Here is a 23,313-nt window from a genome sequence, read left to right as displayed (position 1 = left end):
CTCATATATTTTCTTTGAAAACAACACTTAAGACAATTTAATTATGTAAATTCATCTGATGGACACTGTGGTAAAGTTTATAAGTATGGTAATTGAATTAGGGCTACTCTTTGAATGATGGATAGGAAGTGGTTTTACTCACTCAGTTTGGTGAAGGAGGCTAATAACACAGAATCTCAGCCTGCAGGGAGGGCCGTCTTGGCCAAAAGGGCAACAGCATTTGAAATACTTGAATATTTTGGTTCCTTGAATTTTTCAGACCTTACTACAACAAAAAAATGTGTGTATAAACTAAAGGATACAGAAAATCAGTTTCTATCTAGATAGGGCAGGATTTATTATCCACTACTTGGACTAGCAAACTTCCTCTGTTTGTTTCTGTAAGATTTCTACTAAAGCACAGACATTACATAATGTGCAAACACTCCAAGCCCTCCTAAAAGTCAAGCTGGCATGTTCAAGGTCACTCTTTGGATGACAGGAAAGCCAGAGAAACAGGTCTACAGAGGATGTCACAGATTGCACAGACCCTGAGAATGATCTTGGAGCTGGTCTTCCTTTGTCTCTCTTTGTGTAACCTAAAAATCATGCTGCTGATTCAAGTGGCTGGTCTGAATACTGATTACATTTACCATTCATGGGATATAAGCTGGGAAGAAGTCCACTAATCACCTGCAAAAGCCAGGGTCTTATTAGTATGGGTATTTCTCAGCTGGGACCTTCTTCCTTTTGTAGTAAGCAAGGTAATAGGAATTGCCTAAAGGATTGCCAGGACAAGCCCAGGCAAAACAGCTTCTATGGTACTTGTTGCAAGAGGAGGCAAGGGTGATAGGAGACCCAAAGGGGATAGGTAGGAAGAGACTGGCTAGCATGATTAAAATGCTTGGTTAAGGATCAGCCTAGGATCACTACTATGAGACTTAACTAAAACCCAAGTAGACAATGAACCAAGAACCCAAAGAAGAAAGACGAGTAATTTTCACCTGCTTTCCCTTTACCCAAAGTTACACAGATTGAGTGAGTAATGGGGAAAAAAAGAGACCGCCAAAGTACTGCTTACATGGACATCAGAAGGCCTGATCTAGAACAAAGAGAACAGAACATCAGAGAAGGAAGGATGTCTGAAATAGGAGAGCTATGTTCCAAAAGTTTGTTTGCACGTTGGTTATTTGGAACAGAGATGAAGTAAGGCAGCTGAGGGCTCAGTCTGCTTTAGAGTCTAATTTGCACATAGCGTAACTCTACAGGGGTTGTTGTGTGAAAAAGGAATCCCAGGGCTCCCCAGGCAGCAATGTGGCTAGAAGGTTCTGGTTGCCTTGAGTCTGGGAGGATAGTGTGTCATGTCCAAACTATCTTGTTCCTGAATGCCTGCACTTGGGGCCACTGAAAGATGCAGCAGGAGGTCAATCACTATAGCTGAAAGGAAGATTCCTTTCTCTGAAGTGCAGCTCATACAGCCTACTTCTCTAAAAGGGTGCTTATAACTCTGGTAGAGAAAAATTGGAAAACATCTTTAATTATCTTTTAGTTAAAAACATTAAATACTTGACTATATATCATATGTGTTACATAGTTACTAAATGTATATAGAAAAACAAATAAAACTTTTGTATACTCCATGTCCTGGTTTGAGTTTAGAACATATTTCTATTTTTTTTTTAATGTTTATTCATTTTTGAGAAAGAGAGAGAGACAGAGAGACAGAACACAAGCGGGGTAGTGGCAGAGAGAGACACAGAATCTGAAGTAGGCTCCAGGTTCTGAGCTGTTAGCACAGAGCCCAATGTGGGGCTCAAACTCACGAACCATGAGATCATGACCTGAGCCCAAGTGGGACGCTTAACTGACTGAGCCACCCAGGCACCCCTGGAACATATTTCTAAAGAGGTATAAGAAAAGCACAGGTAGCTGTCTACCTAATGCCTATCAGAAACTCATGTTTTGGGTGAAGTGTTCTATAAATGTCTATTAAGTCCTGCTGGGTGAACACTGTGGTTGAATTCTTCTATATCCTTGCTAATTTTCTGTCTTGTTCTATCAACTGTTGAGAGAGGTGTGCTTAAGTATCCAACAATAATCGTGGATTTGTCCATTATTTCTTTCAATTCTATTAGTTTTTGCTTCATATATTTTGTAGATGTCTTGTTTGGTGCACACATGTTTAGGATTGCTGCCTTCTGTCATCTTGGTAGACTAAACCTTTTATTATTATTGTGCAATGTCCCTCTCTGTCCCTGGTAATTTTTTTTGTTCTGAAGTCTACTTTATCTGATATTAATACAGTCATTCCTGATTCCTTTTGATTATTGTTTACATGATGTATCTTTGCCCATTCTTTTACTTTCAATCTACATATATATAATTATATTTGAACTGGGTTGTCTGAAGATAGCATATACTTAGGTAATGCTTTTTAATCCATGTTGTCAATCTTTGTCTTTTAATTGGCGTATTTTTTCCATTTACATTTAATGTAATTGGTATGTTAGAGCTTGTATGCCATTTTATTATTTGTTTTCTATTTGTCAAGATTTTTTGTTTGCTGTGTTCCCTAACATGCAGGGGTTTTAGCACTTAGGAAAAGCAGGGAAAAGTACATCTATACCATCCTCCTGGAAGCAGAATTCCTTGGAGAAAAATGGAGTCCCTAACTGGAAAATGCTTTTTATAGTTCCCTCTATAGGGTAAAAAGAAAAATACCAAAGGGGTAAAAACTGTAAAGAAAAATAAAATGATTTATTGAAGTAAATGTGGAGTAATTTTATACATGTTTGCCAGAATTTCACGTAACTTTCACTTTGGTTTCAAATAATTTCCAAAGTGTACTGTTCCTTTAGAGATCATCTAGTCTCACCTTTGTTTTGAACAATGACTGAGGGCCAGACAGGGGAGGGGACTAAACTGAAGTCACAGAGTAAGTCTGGACCAAAATGAGTAAGAAAAACCAAAGCAAAACCAAGATGAGAATTGAGCGTTTCTGACTTGCAGTCAATACTATTTTCACTTAGGCCATCTCTTTCTCTTCTATAATATGAGGGAAGGATAAAGGGCTGAACCTTATCCTTCTTTAAGGGACTTCTCCAACTTCAATCTTTGGTGATTTTTATAACTGTCCTTATCCTTGCTTCCTTTATTCCTATCTCATCTTCCATTGCTATGCTAAGGCTGTAATAAAGAATGGACATTGGGGAAAGTATGGAGCAGACAAAAATCCATACAAATACAGAAAATATATTGAACTTGTATTTGTAATGATTGCTTCTTGCTACATATTTGGAAAAATAACCTTGTATAATCAATCTGTAGCTGTACAACAGGGCTGTGACTTGTTCCTGGATTCATTATGTACATGACTGTGTGGTGCTCTTAACACAGGTGAACACGGTAAACTTTCTTCAGGAGTCTTGCCATTACGATTAACTGGGGCAGAAAGACAATAGTAGCAACTATGGTAAAAGGAAGCTTAGCACAGTGGTAGACTGTCAAAGTTTAAACACTACCCACTAGTTGTGTGACTGTGCCAATCATGTAACTTCTCTGTACCTCAGTATCTTCATCTGTAAAACAGGGACAGTAAAATACCCAAACCTGATTAGTTTTGAGAACTACAAATAAAAGCTTAGAACGGTGCCATTAGCTGCTGCTGCTGCAACTGTTATATCATTGTTGGAGGCTTATTATAAATAAAATTTGTTATATCATTCGTTGTTGTTATAACTATATATATATGCCAGAATTTCACGTATATAAAATGTTGTTACATCATTCGTTGGAGGCTTATTATAAATAAAATATTATATAGACACATTGCACATATTATCATATTTAATTCTGCAATACCCTCTTGAGGTATAGATTAAAAAGGATTATTTTATTATGAAAATAATTTATAAGCATTCTATGAATTAGTATTAACCTACAAAGGTAGATTACATTTAAAAACAAAGGTTGAAGGCAAAAGATAAAGTAGCAAATGTTCCCTGGCACATTCAGAAAATATACTCAGCACAATACCCAGTGTTGTATTACCATGACTATTATTTATTACTTTTATCATTTAAACTCCTCCAAAAACATTTAAAGAGGAAAATAAAAGCATAGCCTGTTCCCTCTATGGGACTATCTGGCCTGGTTTCCTTGGCTTGTTTCTGTTAATTTCTCACACTGGACTAACAGGGCACATGCAAATATTCCTTCCCACCATCTGGCAGCAAGAGGGGAGAATCAGAAGGGTAAGGTTTACAATTAAAGCTTGATGAAATTAAAATTAAAGCTTCTATTTCTATTTTTATTTTATGTCTGGTTTTAAGCTTTGGGGCTCGATATTCATGGACTGTCTGAGGTTGTTCTCTTACTACTTTCTGATACAAGAATAAACATAAACCTTTTAAAATGTGCTTACCAATGCAGAATGGTTCCAATATATTCAGGACCGAAAATTCGTACTGCACGTTCATCATTTGAAGGCCAATTCTTGTTATCAGGGACCTGATTTTCTCAGGCCATGGTTTAAGTAAAAGGTAGCCAAAAACATAGAGAGCATATCGAAGCCAGCACAGAAGTGGAGTGGCGATCCTGCCGTTTGGTGTCTCAGATAGTCGCTCGATTGTTGGAAAAAGCAGAAAGCAGCGAATTATCTACAATAAAAAAACATACTTTGGTGAGAAGTTTCTTAAGGGATAACCCACTGTTTTACTGTTTCTTTTGTATAGTACTGACAAATGACTGGGTTTCAGAATATGACTGAAGATCTGTTCTAAATGAGAAGAATCACCATATGCTGTCTTCTCAGTGCACAAACAATCTGGGGAGCATAGAAGGATGTCCCTTGAGTTATTGGGGTTAATTTTCAGGGTGAGGAGCAAATCAGATTCCTAGATAACTTCCTGATTGTGACAGCAATTCACAATCCCTTTGAAGGATTGCCGAAATTAGGAATTCATATACCATGTTATACCACCTTGACTGACTAGTGATAACAGAAGAAAGTAGAGCTACATAATGAACTCTGTTTCTTGTATTTTTAAAATTTTTTTAATGTTTTTTTATTTTTGAGAGAGAGAGAGAGAGAGAGAGAGAGAGAGAGAGAGAGAGAGAGAATGTGCGAATGGGGGAGGAGCAGAGAGGGAGACACAGAATCCGAAGCAGGCTCCAGGCTCCGAGCTGTCAGCACAGAGCCCGACGTGGGGTTTGGACTCACAAACCATGAGATCGTGACCTGAGTTGGAGTTGGATGCTTAACCGACTGAGACATCCAGGTGCCCCTAAAGAACTCTGTTTCTAAGGGCACCTGGGTGGCTCAGTGGGTTAAGCATCTGACTTTGGCTCAAGTTGTGATCTCATGGTTCATGAGTTTGAGCCCTGCATTAGCCTCTGAGCTAACAGTGTGGAGCATGCTTGGGATTCTCTCTCTCTCTCTCTCTCTCTCTCTCTCTCCCTCCCTCCCTCCCTCTTTCTGCCCCTCTCCTGCTCACTCTCTCAAAATAAATAAATAAATACACTTTATTATTTTTTTAATATTTATTTATTTTTGAGAGCAAGAGCATGAGCAGGGGAGGGGCAGAGAGAGAGAGAGGGAGACATAGGATCTGAAGCAGGCTTCAGGCTCCACGTCTGTCAGCACAGAGTCCGACATGGCGCCCGAACCCACAAACAGTGAGATCATGACCTGAGCTGAAGTTAGGACACTCAGTCAACTGAGACACCCAGCCACCCCAAAATAAGTAAACTTAAAAAAAATTATGTGTGTAGTCAGCATTTCTTTTACTGATTATATTTGGGGATAGTTCACTTTTTGAAACACTCCTCTATTCCTTACTGTTACCGATAAAAGACAATCTTTAACAGGACCAGATACATTTCTAACAAATGATTTAACCTTAATAAAGTGCAGGCTAGAAACAAGCAAAGCTAGAAATCTCTACATACACAGGAGAATGTTTAAGGACAAAAATATAATTCAACTGAATTCATCAGGATGTCAGGAAATATATTTTAATAATACTCCACAAGAAAGGAGCATTGCTAAAACATTTTACATTTACCATTACGTACTATACCAATATTTTAAAAATTAATGAAAATAATTTCTATGGGGGATCAGAAAAGGCAAATAGTTAAGCACAGTCCCTATTAACAATACGGTAATATAAATGAAATAGATCACCAGTGTTAACAGAGTGTAGAACAGGAAACGAGAATGGACACAATGGTTTTACTTTTTTTAAAAAAAAGTTTAAGCTAAATATAAGATACATAAAGCATATAAAATATGAATATGCAATTTAATAAATAATGTATAAAATGAACAGCTATGTGGCTCCAGAAGCAAAACACTGACAGCATGGCATCTGCTAATCTCAACTCCCACCTCTCCTCACATCTTAGGTTATTTCTATCCTGACTTCCTTACTTTGCTCTATATAAATACTTATCATTCCTTAATACTATAATCACTTCCTTATTTTGCTTTACATTAATACTTATTGTCCTGTTATAGACTGAAGTGTCTCTCCCAAATTCGTAAGTTGAAGCCCTAACTCCCACTGTGATTATATGTAGAGATAGGTAATTAAGGTTAAATGAGGGCACAGGGTGCGGCTCTGATAGATAGGATTAGTATCCTTATAAGGAGACTGACCAGAGAGCTCATTTTCTCTGCCCAGGCACACTCAAAGAAGAGGTCTGCTGAACACACAAGGAGAAGGTGGCTATCTACCGGCCAGGACGTCTCACCGGAAACTGTCCGCGCTGGCAGGCTGATCTTGGATTTCCAGCCAGCAGAACTGTGAGAAAATAAATGTCAGTTGTTGAAGCCACCTAGTCTACAGTATTTTCTTATGGCAGTTTGAGCAGACTAATACACATTTCTTAACACTAGAGTTTAATTTTGTGTGCTAATGAACTTTACATAAATACAATCATGTAGTATGTTTTTGTGTTTTACTTCTCTCAACACTGTAAGATTCATTCATGTTGATATATGCAGCAATAGCTTATTAGCTTTGCTATATAGTTTTCCATTGCATGAACATATTGCTATTTATTTTATCTGATAGATATCTGGGTTGTTTTCAGTGCAGAGGTATTACAAACATGCTGCTAGGAACATTTTTATATGTGTCTTTTGGTGCATGTATGTATGTATTTCTGTTGATGACAAAGTACAACTTCTATGTCATATGGTATGCATAAGTTCAGCTTTAGTAGATGATTCCAAATGATTTTCATGCCAACAGACATGAGAGTTCATATTGTTACAAATCCACACTACATTTGGTACTGGCAAACTTTGTAATTTCAACTACCCTGACATATTTTCACTATGACCTTTTTTTCTCTGATGACCAGTAAGGTTGAACAGCTTTTGTGTGTTTACTGGACATTGTCTATATCTCCTGAAGTGCTTATTCAAGTCTCTTGCACCCTTTTCTATTAGGCTGCCTGCCATTTTCTCTTCTTGATTTGTAGGTTTTTTTGCGTGTGTTTTGTTTTTGTTTTTTAATTCTACATTCTAGTCCTTTGTCACGTTGCAGTCCTTGGCTTGCCTGTTCATCTCTTATTTTTTTCTCAATGGACCTAATTTCTTAAGTTTGATGCAGTTGAATTTAAGTCTTTTATATTTACTGTTTTTGGTGCTTAGTTCTTTTTTAAAAAATTAAAAAAAATTGTATTTGAGAGAGACAGTGAGTGAGCAGGGGAGAGGGAGAGGGAGAAAGAGAGAATCTCAAGCAGGCTCTGCACTCAGCACAGAGCCTAATGTGGGGCTCCATCCCACAACCCTGGGATCATGACGTGAGCCGAAATCAGAGTTGGATGCTCAGCCGAATGAGCTACTCAGGTGCCTCTCTTTATGCCTAGTTCAAAAAATTCTTGTCCAACCTCATATCATGCAGATACTACTTTTTTCATTCAAAATGCTTTTTTTTAGAAATTAGGTAATGCTACCTCTGAGCTGTTCTACAATGTATGTTTAAGCCTCTGGTTGTGTTCAACTACAGCTGTGGGTGTGTTCCTTTGATTTCAGGTATCAGTAACTCGCCATTTCCCTTTTGTATTTACATTCCTCCTTCTGGATGAACTGAATGCACTTTTCTTGGTAGGGGCTGACAGTAAAGGTGGGTTTTTGTGGACTCTTTTTCATTCTCTACCATTGACAGTCCTTTTCCATAGTAACATTGGGTGACATTAACCAAATGTTCAAGTTGATCTGTAATTTGAACTAATATGTGGTCTATTAGTGTCTTTCTTACTAATAGAGAATAGGGATTTTTTTAAAAAAGGTTTATTTATTTTAAAAGAGAGAGGGGCAGAGAGAGAGAAAGAGAGAGAGAGGGAGAGAGAGCTCCAGAGGGAGAGAGAGAGAATCCCAAGCAGGCTCCAGGCTGTAAGTGCAGAGCCCAACACGGGGCTGGATCTAACAAACTGTGAGAGCATGACCTGAGCTGAAATCAAGAGTCAGGCGCTTAACTGACTGAGCCAGCCAGGTGCCCTGAGAACAGGGATTTGAAGGTGCAACCATGGAGGACTCTTTTCTTTCTAATCATTGTTCTTGTTTTTCCTTGGTCATATCTGTCAGCTGAGTGCTCAGCCATTTCCTATAGACTTTTCCTTTTCTCCCAACAGTAGCTGAGATATTTCTTTTTTGCTCATAATAATTTGACCTCTACTACGTCTTCTCCTCTGTCACATAAATAAGAATGTACTACTCCTTGTGGCCTTGGTGGTGAATAAAAGACATTCTTTGGGAGCAGGGAGCCACAGTCTTTTCAGATGATTTTTTAAATGCTGCATTGGCAACAATACATGCAAATGCTCATAACATGCATTTGGAATGAATGCAGGGTCTCAGCTAGAATTTGGGAATTTCTGCCACCTTAGCATCTTCTTAAGTACAAAGCAGCAAAGAAGCTAAATGGATTGTGTGTATTTAATAAAGGCACTCATGGGGACTTGTGATGTAGATGTTCTGGGCTCCAAAACGTCAGAGATGATACAGAATCCTCCAGTCAGAGCCCGCTGCCTGTACTGCAATGGGTTTATACAAAGATTATATACAAAGATTCACATAAAGGTTATGGGATCTCTGTGAAGTCTGACTAACTGAGAAAAGTCAGCTAAAAGAATCCTCCCTGGATGCCATTTTCAGTGTGAACTCCAACTCCGTGTATTCAAACACAGACAGGAATGACATCAGCTCTAGAATCCCAGGACTTTTCTGACACTTGGTCTTCTTCCTCCCCCTGCCACTTAGCCCTCCTCCCACTGGGCTACAGCATTCCTGATTCAGCAGTAACCACCATGGGGTGAAGGCCAGGGTAAGCAGGGTGTGAAAGCACCAGCATGAGGCCTCTTCTGTTGCAGGAGGCACCTGTAAAGAATCCAATAGCTTTCCAACATCTCCAAGCCCTTGAACAGACCTCCCTGTTCTTGTATTCGGTGAACAGTTGTATGTTGCTACTTCACCTTTGCCTTTCTGCCCAAAGACATCCTTCAGGACCGTGGCCAGAGGCTCAAAGTCAAGTGTGACTGCTGTCTCTCTTAGAGATATGGAATATACCCTCAGACTGGCAAAATTAAAGAAGTCTAACAACACCAAGTATTAAAGATGTGGATCAACAAGAACACTTACACAGCATGGCATTAACTATTAGACTTTCCTCCTCTGTTTCTCAAAGTACATGCTCTTGAGGGGGTGTCTAGAACTCACACAGAAAGTACATTGTTAGTATTTTGTTGAACGCTAGAAGTTTAAATCGGGGATCTGGCACTTCGCTTGGGTAGCAAGCAGCATGCTTTAAGAGTCCAAGAGGTAGAAATGATGAGCTCTCTCAGCAACTGGAGTGGTGTTACAGTTAGCCATCGATTTTACACATTCAAACTCAGAAGTCTTTTCCCTCTCTTTTGGGTAGTTCTAACATCATGAGTCCTTTTATTCCTGTTAAGTGCTACCAATGTTCTATTGGACTTAACCAGATTCGAGAAATTCTAACAGAGTGGATTTATGCAAAGCAATCTTTGGTGCTGGGAGAGGCAGGTTTCTCACTGCCCTGCTGAGGCCTCCCAGCTGAAGGACCATGAAGGAGCTACTCGCCCCAACCACAGGAAGTCTTCTCCCTCGAGGCTGCAAGCAGGTGTGTCAGCAGCTGCGGTGGCCACAAAGGGAAAGATGAAGGAACTGACTTCTTGGCTTCAGCTGGCCTCTCGTTGGCCAGTCTCACCAGGAGCTATAGGAACACGCCATGCTGAGAAAGCCAGGCTGGCTACAGTCCTCAGTCACGGCAGGCTCCCCAGCAGCCAGCATTCTTTAATAGCTTCTCCAAAAACTCTGTGGTCTAGTCATCCACATTTAGGTTCATAATCTACCTGAAACTGATTGTCATGTGTGCTGTGAAATATGGGTCTAATTTAATTTCTTTCCATATGGAAACTCGATTGTCCCAGCATTATTAACTGAAAAGGCTGCCCCTTCCCTGCTTTTCTGCAGCGACACTCCTGTTGTGAATCCTGTGTAGATGTGAATGGGTCCTTTTCAGGGCTCTCTGACCTGGCCTACTAATCTAACTCTGGGCCAATAGCACAATGTCTTATCTACTAAAACCTTCACAATATCTTGATATTTGGTAGAAGAAGTTAAACCCCACGTTGTTGTTCTTCAAAAATGCCTTGGGTATTTTTGGCTCTCTGCAGTTCCATACACATTTTGGAGCTGCCTATTCAGGTTCCACGAACATCTCATTGAGATTCTGATTGTATTCAATTTATAAATTGAGGAGAAGTAATATCTTTACAATACTGAGCTTTCCAACCCATGAACATGGGATAGTTCTCCTTTTATGTGTCTCTGAAAATGTTTTAGACATTTTACATATAGTCATCTTACATAACTTTGTCAGAGTATTAGGTACTTATATTTTTATGCTATTGTAAATAGGATATTTAAAAAAATTCATTTTCTAAGTGGTTGTTGCTTATATATATGATATAAATAATATTTACATGTTGATTTTCTGTCCAGCAAACTTTAAAGTCCCTTATTGGTTCTAATAACTTGTCTGCAGATTCTTCTGAATTTTCTAAGTACACACTCATATTATCCACAAATAATATGGACACAAATATCCACAAATAATATGTCAGTGACAGTGTTGTTTCTGCCTTTCAAATCTTTTTATCTTTTTTCTCTTATATTACCTGAGTTAACTAAAACCTTAATACAATGCTGACAGAAATAATTCTTGTTTCCAAACAAAAAAAAAAAACTTTTTCCCAATATAATCACTAAGAAGCACTATGTGTACTGAAGGTTTTCTAGAGATATACTTTGTTGGATTAAAAACATTTCCTCTATCCCTAGTTTGTTAATTGGTTTTTAAAACCATAAATGAATGTTGAATTTTATCACTTACCTTTTTTGTACCTATTGGATGGTCATATGACTTTTCTCCTTTCATTTATTAATGTGGTAAACCATCAATTGATTTTCTAATGTGAAACTAACTTTTCATTCTTGGGATAAACCCACCAGGGTCATGATACATCTTTTTTACATGGTCTCCTAGTACTTTGTGTAGGACTTCTCTGTGTGTTGATTAAGTGAGCCTGGTCTATAACTTTCTTTTCTTATATTATTTTTTTCCAGGTTTGGATGTAAAGGGTTTGCTAGTTTGAAGAAATTGAGTTGGAGAGTATGGTGTCCTCTTCCATGGCCTAGAGGATTTCATAAAATAATAATGATTTATTCTCCGAATATTTGATAGAACTCACCAGTGAAGCCTAGAGTTTATTTTTAGAAAGTTGTGCCTACTAAAAAACAAAACAAAAAGCTTTGCCTATTGATGGATTCAATTTCTTTAATGTCTTAGGGCCATTCAGGCTTTTTAAAAATTCTTCTTGAATCTGTTTGATGTTAACTTTTCCTACAGGTTTGTCTATTTCATTTAAACTTCAAAAATTATTAGCATAAAATTATTTATAATATCCTGCAATTATACTTCAATCTCTGGACAGTCAGTAGCAATATCACTCCTTTCATTACTGATACTATTAGTGCCTGATAGAGTAAACCTTTACAAATAGGAAGGAACTATCTTCACTTCTGTTAATGCTTCTCCCTTAGGGGTTATTTTAATATTAACATAGCTACACCAGCTTTCTTTTGGTTAGAATTTTCAAGATGTAACTTTTCCTACTCTTTTACTTTCTACCTTTCTATGACCTTATCTTTAGGGAATATATTTGGATTATTTTTCTCTATCTAACCTGAAAATCTTTGTCTTTTACCTAATATGCTTAATACATTTACTGCATTTTTATTTAAATAATTCCTAGTATTTTGAAGCTGCATCTAAAATATAAACCTAAAATCCTACGTTGTTGCTTTTTATTTTTTGTATATCCTCACCTTATTTTTTTCTTCTTTCTTACTATTTTTTTGCATGAGAAAGATACAAATAATAAAAATATAATTGATAGTAAGTATTAAATAATTAAGTGATACAAAAATGAATAAAGAATGTATGTCAGTAAATCACAGAAATGATTAATAATTCTAAAGTAATTATATGACAATTTAAGGAATGAAGATGAATAATAATATAATAAGAAAAATGCATATGTTAGTAAAATGTCCACGGTGGCATAGGGAAGAAATAAAATAATGAAAGAAGACCAGGACTTGGTAGAAGTGACAGTATTCCCTTAAACAGGGTGTTGAGTGAAAAGTGACGTTTCAGCAAAGTCAGTCATGGAGTAAGCTGGGAAATATTTGGAAAAAAAGTTTTTCTGGGAGAGGGAGGAGCAAGTCAAGCGCAAAGGCCATAAGACAGAACCTAATTTGTTGTGTTGAGCAAAAGCAAGGAGTACAGTGTCACTGGGGTGGGGTGTGTAAAAGGAGAGCATTTCACGCTGTAATCACAGGGGCGGCAAGGGGACAGAGGATGAGGGTCTAATAGGACTTTGAGTTTTACTCTGGGTAGCCGAGGAGCCTTTGGAGGGTTTGGAAACAGAGGTGGTATGTCTGACTTCCATTTTAATAGAATTACTCTGGTGGTTAATATTATCTCAAAGGTACTAAATCAATGAAATCAGACAAGATAAAAAAATGAGTTCTAAATATTGGAAAGGCAAAATTACCATTAGACTTTTGTTTAAAATATTTAAAAAAATCTCATGTATAAAAATAATAGGTAAGTACAAATGTAAGAAAAAATGTAGTGCTTATCTAAAAAAAAAATTATACACAAAGGGGCATTTCTTTGTTCTTCTGTTGCAAAAGAGATACAAATTCTTCCACCAAGTTAATTTATTAATTCATTTCAGTCCCAATTAAAATACTAAAACATGGTTGTTATTTTGAAATTTAATGAATTCTATTAATGTTAATTTGGAAAATGAAATGCATTAACTGTCTAGGAATTCTGAAAAAGAAGAGAAGGAGATTAGCTCTCCTAAATATTAGGCAGATTATGAAGCTACAATAGTTAAAACTGTATGATATCGGGGCGCCTGGGTGGCGCAGTCGGTTAAGCGTCCGACTTCAGCCAGGTCACGATCTCGCGGTCCGTGAGTTCGAGCCCCGCGTCAGGCTCTAGGCTGATGGCTCAGAGCCTGAAGCCTGTTTCCGATTCTGTGTCTCCCTCTCTCTCTGCCCCTCCCCCGTTCATGCTCTCTCTCTGTCCCAAAAAAAACAAAAAAACAAACAAACAAAAAAAAAACGTTGAAAACTGTATGACGTCAGAAAAGGATCACATAATTCAGTGGAACAAAAAGGAGTCTCAAAACAAACCTGAAATACATGTGGGAATTAAATTTAGCATAAAGGCATCAGTGGAGAAAAAAGGAGTTGTTCATTAAATGCAGTAGGGAAAACTGGAAAAAAGAATTATTTGGAACAGCAAAGGGCTGGAGATGAGAGTTCATAATGAGGAGTGGCCCCACATATTGTGATGCACCCATACAATGGAACATTATACTACAATGAGACGTCAGATAGATTTGCACCTGCAGACCACAAGGATTTCCAATTTCACTTCTTTGAAACCAGCTGGTTGGGATTTAGCAAGCTTTAAATGAGACATTCTATGCATTTGGGCTCATATGCTCTTTGGGCTTTTAATTCAGAAAACACAAAGGCGATTTTGCTTATTTTCAGGTTCCTCAACTATGTCCTATAAATAATACCCGGAGACGTCACTAGATAATGCAGTCTCCCTCCCCTAACTGGCCTTTAACTGTTCAGCTCTCAGTCTTATTTCCTCATCTGGGCAACTTTTACACTATATTAGTAAATAACCAAACCAACCACTATCAGGGATTTGATTAAAAAAATAATTACAGGGAATAATGTGAGATCACTACCTTTCATCCTAATCCCTAAACCTTCTGCCATTTATAGAATAGCACCATGGATGATGAAGGAATATATGCAGAACTAGGACCTTTAGGCACTACAATTCTTCATTAGGAAAGTAAAACTATTATGTTCTATCGTACTCTGTTTGTCAAAGCAGAAAAATATGTTAAATGGGAAAGCTAGAAAGAAATGTTTTTGTTTTTTTTTCCCCCACCTGGCCAATCCACAGTTAAACAAGAACAATTACCTAATGAAAATTATCTGGGTTTTTTTTTAATGTTTATTTATTTTTGAGAGAGAGAGAGAGAGCACAAGGAGGGGAGCAGCAGAGAGAGAGGGAGACACAGAATCCAAAGCAGGCTCTAGACTGAGCTGTCAGCACAGAGCCCAACGCGGGGCTTGAACCCATGAACTACAAGATCATGATACGAGCCAAAGATGGATGCTTAACCGACTGAGCCACCCAAGCGCCTTGAAAATGATCTGTTTTCTAAGAAGTCTGGTAGTTTAGTCCTTTATTATAACTCATTGCTCATTTTAGTTTCAAGTTTATTTACTTCAAAACAATGGCTTCCTTATGATTATTAAAATGCCCTTAAAAGATTTAGAGAATATAAATGGTTAATACAGTTACTGTCCTACTAAAAAATATACCATACAGATTCCATACTAGTTATGTAACCCACAATATAAAGGAACTTCGGACTGATCAAATCAGCTGGCAGAAAGAGGAAGCAATCCGTTACTTTGTATAAATGATCCATTACTGTGACCCATGTTAAACAAAACTGCATGCAAGGGAAACTCTAAAAATACACGAGCAACTACAGGGTTACATGTGGTTGATTTATATCAATAACAAAATGAGAATTAAAGTGCACTCTGAAATCATGGGAATGTACCGAAACAATAAGGAAGTTCTAATATATACTCTGAATGCATCATTGCCTCTCAAAACTATAAGAAGACCAAAGATTGTTTATCACAACTAATACTTAGTTGATGAGACTGGTTTTCCTCTTTTGCCTTTGGAGAACAACAGTTATTACCTGTTGGGTGAAACTTATACTTTCCTTAGATACCATAATAGTAACTTCAATGAAATTTATAGCCCAAATTTGATAGGATAAGCCACAGTAATAAAAATTTCTTTTATTCATATAGAAACCCATTGGCAAAAAAATCACCAAGGTCAAGAAAGTGTACCCAATTTTATAACACAGCTGTGCAGAGAAGGTTTCCAAATCTGTGTACATGACAAAACATTTTCTTATGTTACTGTCTCATTAAAGAAAGAACTTCTAGGCTGGCCAATTCATTCTACTCTAAGGAAACATTTTCATATATTTCACATTCTCTTGAAATCTACCAGAGTCAACTTTGATGATGAAGCACAACCATGTTTTCTTCACTAGTACAGGAAAGTAAATATACACATTGGGACTTTTTATAGAGGTACATTTTGGGGGATTAGATATAGTATTTTGATGTTTATTTTTCCTGAATTTATTATTATTATTAATTACTTTACAGAAAGGAAGTTAGGAACAATCTGAACTACAGCCATAAGGTAAGATGCATGATGTTCAGGTGTGGGTTGTATGCAATCTGTTTCATTAAATGGGTATTTTTTTCTTAAACAAAGAGTAAAATCCAAAAAAACCATCAATAAATTTTACTGTTCAGATAATGTACTACAGATGCATCCATTCTTCTAGGGTGCAGCAAGGATGCCTCTATGATAGGACTAAATGAAGCCCATGCTCCTTTAACATGGTCAAAAGAACAGCATCACTGCTACTCTCCCTATTTGTTTATTAGCTGAGCCCACCTTCTGTCCTAATGTCAGGGTGCTTCTCCACTGCACATGTTAAAAACAAGAATGGATGGCACACAGTTTTTCCTTCTATATGATTGCCAACATTATTAAGACATGTTAGGAAACATGCACGATAAACCACATAGCCTTCAAAGATAAAGTTGCTAGGATCAAATCACAGACCTAGAAATAATCCTAGTTTAAACCTGTTTCTCTCTCTTTCCATAAGACCATGTTTTCCTCTCCTGAGGATAAGACTATTCAGCTTATTTAATCACACATATGCAGTTTATAAACTGCAGATGCCATTCTATTCTAATGATCAAGTGCTTGCTTTTTGAGATCTTATATTTTGCTTAACAATTTCATACATGAGTAAGATAGGAATATGCCCCACAGTAAGAAAGTGCTTACAATAGCAGTGGTAGTGTTAGCTTACTACTTCCTAGGAACTATGCTAATGCACCCTGTGTACATTATCTCATTTAATACCTGTAACAAACTTATCAAGTAACTGTCTTCATTCCATAGATGAGAAAATGGAGGTTTAGCGACAAAGATGAGGTATGCAGTCAAGCATAACTTTAGAGCCCATGCCATTAATGACTATATACACTATATACTTGCATACAAAATAACTTCTTAGCAATCAATATTATCTGGTGACACAATTTCCTATGTTTGAGCCAGTCACTATCATTATTGTTAGAGGCATGCCAATATTTACAAGTGCTTTGAACCATTCAGCTTCAGAAATAACTAACCCTATGTCTTACGAAATAGAACATGGGATCCTTCAACTATTGATTACTGAAAAAAATTATGCCGCTTCAACATGTTTTGCTTAAGAAAAAATTGGCGTTCGAGAAAATGACTACTTTTACCATTTTCCATGCATTTGAATTATAGTCATGACTTTCTGGGAAAGGGATTTTTCTACAATTTAATGACCTGAATGTAAAAAAAAAAAAAAAAAAGCCATTCTATGCATTTAATCTACATGTCAATGTTGCTAATTACAAGGAATGCTTGCATATTTGCAGGTATACTTATATCTTATGATTACACTTAAATGTTTAAAACATGGGTTCAAAATCTTCCCATCGCCCATTCTTCACAAGCTTTTGTCATTTTATACACTTCATATTTATTTTGAATGCAAAAACTCTCTCTTCTAATCAGCTTAATCTCTCTCGGAATTCACTTTCTTTTGAGTCTTTCAGATTCAGAATCACAAAGCACTCAAATAGAAAATAACGATGCTCACAGACCCTTGCAGTACAGCACTCCATGACACAGCATCTGTTGTCTGAACTGAACTGTGTCCTCCAGGTAGCCTCAGAATGCAGCGAATGGTGACGACAGCAGACCCATCCTCATGTCTACGTGACTACCACGGGCTTTTGGCAATTTCAGCTCTTTCTTGGTTTCCAATGGCAAAGCGACACAGAATCTAAAAGGATGGTTTTACTGACCTAAAACCTGCTACGTGGCAATTCCCTAAACTTGGAGCTGGAGTAGCCTATGTGGGTCAGGAAACAAAAAATTCCAATTGTTCAGCAGTGGGGTTGGGACTTTCCAAAATTAAAAACTCCAGTCTTTAAAAGCTTAAGCCAAGAATAACTGACAAGGAAGGGTCATTAATTAGGCCTATTGCTTGTTTTTTGATTGATTGATTCATTCATTCACTGAGGATAAATTGGCACCTACCATATGCCAATGCTACGGTGAGTGCTGGAGACTCAATGGTGAATAAGACAGAGAGTCTCTGCTTTCAGAGAACTTAAGTCTAAGCAGAGAGACATTTATAATAATGCAGGATGGGTAGTATGCTATGGGAAAGAAAGAGTACAAGAGAACCATACAATGGGCACCAGAAACCTCTGATTCATCATGGCCTAGAAACCTTTGAAAGGGGCTTTGGAAAGAGAAGCTGACAAATATTCACTGAGTACGTACATGAGCAAAGTGCTGACGACTTTGCTCAGGGTAATTCAGGGAAACCTGTACAAAAGACTCCTCCCCATTTAACTTTGCTGAAAGACACTGGGAAACATGTACACTTCAGTTTCATATACTAAAATGCCATTTTAGTACCTGAACTAAGATGAGCAAAGGTATCCATTACAGGTTTCCAGACCAAGGGACAGCATTACAATGGAGAGGCCCACGGCCAGAGGCGCACTCTGGGTGCATGCCAAAGCAGCACACAACAAGGGATTTCTGCTCAGAAGCTGTCCCAGTAAACACTCCTAGCTTCTCAGAAGTCAAAAGAAAGGCTCACAGTACGGCTCTCAAGATTCATTTTATGTGGCGACAAGCACATCCAATAGGGAAGCTAAGACTCTAGGAGGCAGAAATAAAAACTTGGGAAAACAAGTTATTTGGCCCAAATAACTGAAGTTCATGCATATGCCCCCCATTACCATGAATCAGGTAATGAAACAGGTAAGGATCTATCCTCCTTTCAGATCAGGAAAAAATAGATGTATCAAAGATGTATCTTAACATATCTTCTTCCTCATAGGTCTCTGAAGGGGGTGTTCCTGCTCCCACTGACACACAGATACAGCAGGTTCCTTACGGTAGTATCCCTCTTGGCTGTCTCCTAGGCTCAGCAAACACCTGAGGTAGTTTCCAAGTCCTCCCACATGCCTCACTGCATTCCTGAGACCTTAGCTTCTATGGAGCCCAGAGAGGGGACAAGTGCCTTGGGGAAGGCCCTTCCTTACCTTCTTGTAACGGGGGTGGACACATTCCTGACAGCCTGTAAACATCTGCTCTTAAGAGTATTTGGCATACACACGCAATAGGTCACTAATTTATCAATTGAAAATGTTCCATGGTATCTGAAAATGCTATGTGATGGACATGGGAATCATGTACAGTAAAACCTTGGATTGGGAGTAACTTGATTTGCATGTGTTCCACAAGATGAGCAAAGATTTCTAATAAATTATCTAACTTGATAAACGAGCGATGTCTTGCAATACGAGTAATACGTGACATCAAATGTCATGTGATCACAACTGTGCTGATGGTTCTTGAAATTCGCCTTGATATATGAGTGCTTTGGATTACAAGCATGTTTCCAGGATGAATTATGCTCACAAACCAAGGTTTTATTGGACTTTGTTATCAGCTTAAATTTTAGCCAGCAACTAATATTCTCTATATATCTGAGCGTGTATACACACATATAAATATAGTCAGTATATATACTGCATATGTATATATATATATAGTATATATACACCCCTACACTAGATACACGAGAAAACACAGACACAGAGACAGATGGAATATGAGAGGGTGGGGACAGGGAGAACAAGTAGTAAAGCAAATGAGGTAAAATGCTAACTATAAATGTAGATAAAGTGTATATGGTATTTTTTTTAAGTTTATTTATTTATTTTGAGAGAAAGGGAGAGAGAATGTGCAGAGGAGGGGCAGAGAGAGGGGGAGACACAGAATATGAAGCAGGCTCCAGGCTCTGAGCTGTCAGCACAAAGCCTGACTCGGGGCTCAAACTCAAGAACCATGGGATCATGACCTGAGCCAAAGATGCTTAGCCAACTGAGCCACCCAGGGACCCTGTGTATATGGTGTTCTTTGTACTATTCTTATTCTTCCAACTCTTCTTTAAGTTTGAAATTGTTTCCAAATAAAGCATTAAATAATTAAGTACAGTCCACCACTGCCCTCTATCCCCAGCCATGGCACTTCCAATACTCTTGGTCTTGTTCTACTCTTTATCAAGGTAGTATCACCATTGAACATATTAATTTGGGCATTTTTCATGTTTATTACCATTTTCCCTTAGCAGACTGTGAACTCTGAAAGCACAGAGCTTCCTTTCTGTTTTGTTCACGAATACCTTCACATCTAGTACAGGGGCTCAGTGACAGTGCATGGCACCTCGCTGACTGAATGAATGCACGTCTGGCTGACGGGCAGCAAATCTTCCAAAATGACTGCCTCATCCAATACCTTCAAGCAATTCCTCCTCTGCAAGCCAGCTCAGGACTACAGGTTTATTCTGTATAGAAACTGAAGGAGAGAGCTTTTGGAGCTGGGTCAGGCACAGAGAAAGGCAGAGGAAAGGGCCCACAGGAAAGAGGGATCAAATGAAAGCTTAAACACTGAGTGCGGACACTCTCGCATGCAAACACCAGCCTCTCGTGCTGCTTTGCTCTGATGATGCTGCCCTTAGGTGGGAGATTTGTATGCTTTTTTGGAGAAAATGAATGGCTTCAGAGAAACACCATACAGACAGTGACACTGACAAATGCCACACAAAAAATGTCAGGATACCTGCCCAATCACCCTGCAACGAGGCTGACTCACTGATAAGGCCCACTCCCACACAAAAATGCCAAGGATTTTCGGTGCTTCATTCTTAAACATGAAGAGATAACAAAGGAATGTCAGACATTTGAGCAAAGCTTCAATTATACTACAGAGGTCAACATAGACAAAATATGAAAAAAGGAATCCAGAATGAATCGCGATAGTACAAAAAGTGCAACAAAACTCCAAAAATTTGTTCTCCTCAGAAAGAGAAAGCGAGTGAGCCATAAAATAGAAGGGACACTACAAAAAGGGAAAAAAGAACAAGAAGTTATCTTAAAAATTATTTGCATGAAGGCTAAAATTAAAAGTTTAGTTATATAAATTATAAGAAAAAGTCGGGAAAAGATCCCATATTTCTCAATGTATAGAATGAAAAAGCAGGGGTGGGGGGGGAGAAGAAAGAGATTGATAATGGAAAATAAAATAAATCAAGAGAATCATTTCTGGATGTTTAATATGTAAATAATGAGACAACAAGGAAAAAAAATATACAGGAGAGGGTTTTGGTACATAAGGATGCCAGTTTTCAAATTAGAAAGGATAAACAGTCCAAAGAATATCATCATAAAATGTAATAATGGGGATAAAGTAAAGATCCTAAAATTGCCCAGAGAAAAAACAAGTCACATAAAGAATCAAAAACTCAAAATGGTATATTTTTCAACAGCAGAGCTTGAAGAACTTAAAGCCAGGCAACAGCCGGTCACAGTGGAGCAGGGAGGGCAGACTAGCTTACTGCAGAGCAATCTTCCTGCCAAGAACAATTAGAAAAGCTGGAAAAAGTATTTTCTTGAAGTGCCTTTGAAAGCATCAAAGGCAGAAGAGACTGAAAGGGCCAAAATTCTAGAGAAAAAGGAAACTCAAGAGAGGTGTGTTGAAACAGCTTTTCTTATTTACCAATTTGTGAGCAGTAGCTAAGAGGACAAGAGGCTGACATATAATATGGCTCAATGGTCTAAATTTGGGCATTTGGTGCCCATTAAAGAGAAGGCACCCTAGCCTTTCAGTGGGAACTACCAAAGGGCTACCCCCTAGAAGTAGTGACCAACTGGAAATAGACCAACTTTCACAAAGATATTGTTAGTTTAGCCTGATTCCAGATGGCATTAAAGTGATCATCCCTCACCATAATTGCTAGTCAAAAGCAAAAGGAAATTCTCCATGGAGGAATCTAGAAGCCTCATATTGTCGTAACAATTTTTCACATAGAACGTCAGGTATTCAATTAAAAAAAAAAAAAAAGAACAGCTTACTAAGCAATGATGGTTCATTTTCCATGTCAACTTGGCTCGGCCATGGGATGATCAGATATTTGGTCAAACACTATTCTAGGTGCATCTGTGAGGGTGTTTTGAATGAGATAAATATTTGAATCAGTAGACCACGTCAAGCAGACTGCCCTCCCTGATGTCAGTTGGCCTCATCCAGTCAGCTGAAGGCCTGAATAAAACAGAAAGACTGAGTATGAGAGAATTCTTTCTGACGACTCTTTCTGAGCCCAGACATTGTTTTTCTTCTGCCTTTGGACTCTGAGACGTGAGCTCTTCCTGGGTCTCTAGCTTGCCTGCTCTGGGACTAGAACTGATACACCACCTGCCCCTCCTGGGTCTCCAGTTTACCGACTACAGCTCTTAGGACTTGTCAGCCTCCAGGATTGCATTAGCTAATTCCTTAGAGTTAATCCCTTTCTATATGCACACATATCCCACTGGTCCTGTTTCTCCGGAGAACTCTGACTCCTACACAAATATACTGAGGGACAAGAAGACATGACCAAAAACAAAGAAGGGGACAGCAGGAAAGAAATGTAGCAACATGAGACTTGGATACTGAGATTATCAGACACAACAGAAGTTTAAGAATTTATAACAACAAAAATTAAAAAATGGAAATTTTATAAGCAAAAACTAGAATAACTGAATTGAGAACACAAAAGTTGGGTTTAAAAGTTTATATGTAGCAGAAGTGAAGATTGCTGAACTGAAAAGCAGTGTAGGAGAAAATATGTAGATTGGGCTGGGGAGAGAAAAAGAGTTCTTTTATGTAAATTATACCCCAACTTAAAAAAAAAGAAAAGCTTAAAAATCTAATAGTATCAAATGCATTACAATACCTATGATGCAAGGTGGAATATATGAGAACTGTGAAAAAAAGGTTTCAAAGGAAGGACAATAAAAATGACCAAGGACAATCAGGAGAGTTCTGACAAGAGTCTGCATCTGAGATGATTTTAGAAGACGGGCAGAAGGCATCTGTTGGGTGCTGGGAGGAAAAAGCAGAAAAGAAGTGGATAAGAAGAAGTGATAATAGCTAGGAGGGAGCACTAGGTATGCACTGGCAGGCACAGGGACTACGGCCACGGGAGACCATCTCTTTTAAAGGACCTGCAGGAACATTCCCCTGCAACTCAGATAACCAGAATCTGCCCCTAAGATTTCATGAAATCACTTCTGAGTCAGCATCAGTCAACATTTGTATGATGTTATGGAAGCCCTCAGAGCCTTTCTCGCCTGCAGTGGGGCTCACAAAGGTCTTCAGTATTTCCCTAAGGGTACTGAGCAATGGAAAAGGAAAAGGTTGAATCTCTAACACTCTAACACTTTGGTTTACTATAGAGGCTCTCAGGACTCTACTGGTGAGGAGATAAGTTAAAATTATTTGTTGAAATAGAGTTTCTGGACTATCTACAGACTTCATTTATGCGTGCTCCCTTCGGTCTCTGTAAAATTGATAGTGGGAATGCTGTATTGTCTGCTTTCCTAGGGACAGGCTGCCAGAAATGATGCTG

At 38.2% G+C, this 23,313-nt stretch overlaps 1 protein-coding gene across 2 annotated transcripts in view; it reads right to left on the bottom strand.

The window, feature by feature from the left end:
* The window catches only part of LDAH (lipid droplet associated hydrolase), a 111,919-nt gene that overhangs the window by 30,163 nt on the left and 58,443 nt on the right, over window positions 1-23,313 (bottom strand). For both annotated transcript variants that reach the window (XM_023252072.2, XM_023252073.2), the window contains exon 5: window positions 4,403-4,637. In XM_023252072.2, coding sequence (XP_023107840.1) covers window positions 4,403-4,637 — 235 coding nt within the window. The remainder of the gene's footprint in view (window positions 1-4,402; window positions 4,638-23,313) is intronic.

The sequence above is a fragment of the Felis catus genome, chromosome A3, assembly GCF_018350175.1.
Source record: "Felis catus isolate Fca126 chromosome A3, F.catus_Fca126_mat1.0, whole genome shotgun sequence".
Taxonomy (NCBI): domain Eukaryota; kingdom Metazoa; phylum Chordata; class Mammalia; order Carnivora; family Felidae; genus Felis; species Felis catus.
The sequence above is the reverse complement of the archived record's forward strand: the minus strand, read 5'-3'. Positions and strand labels throughout refer to the sequence as shown.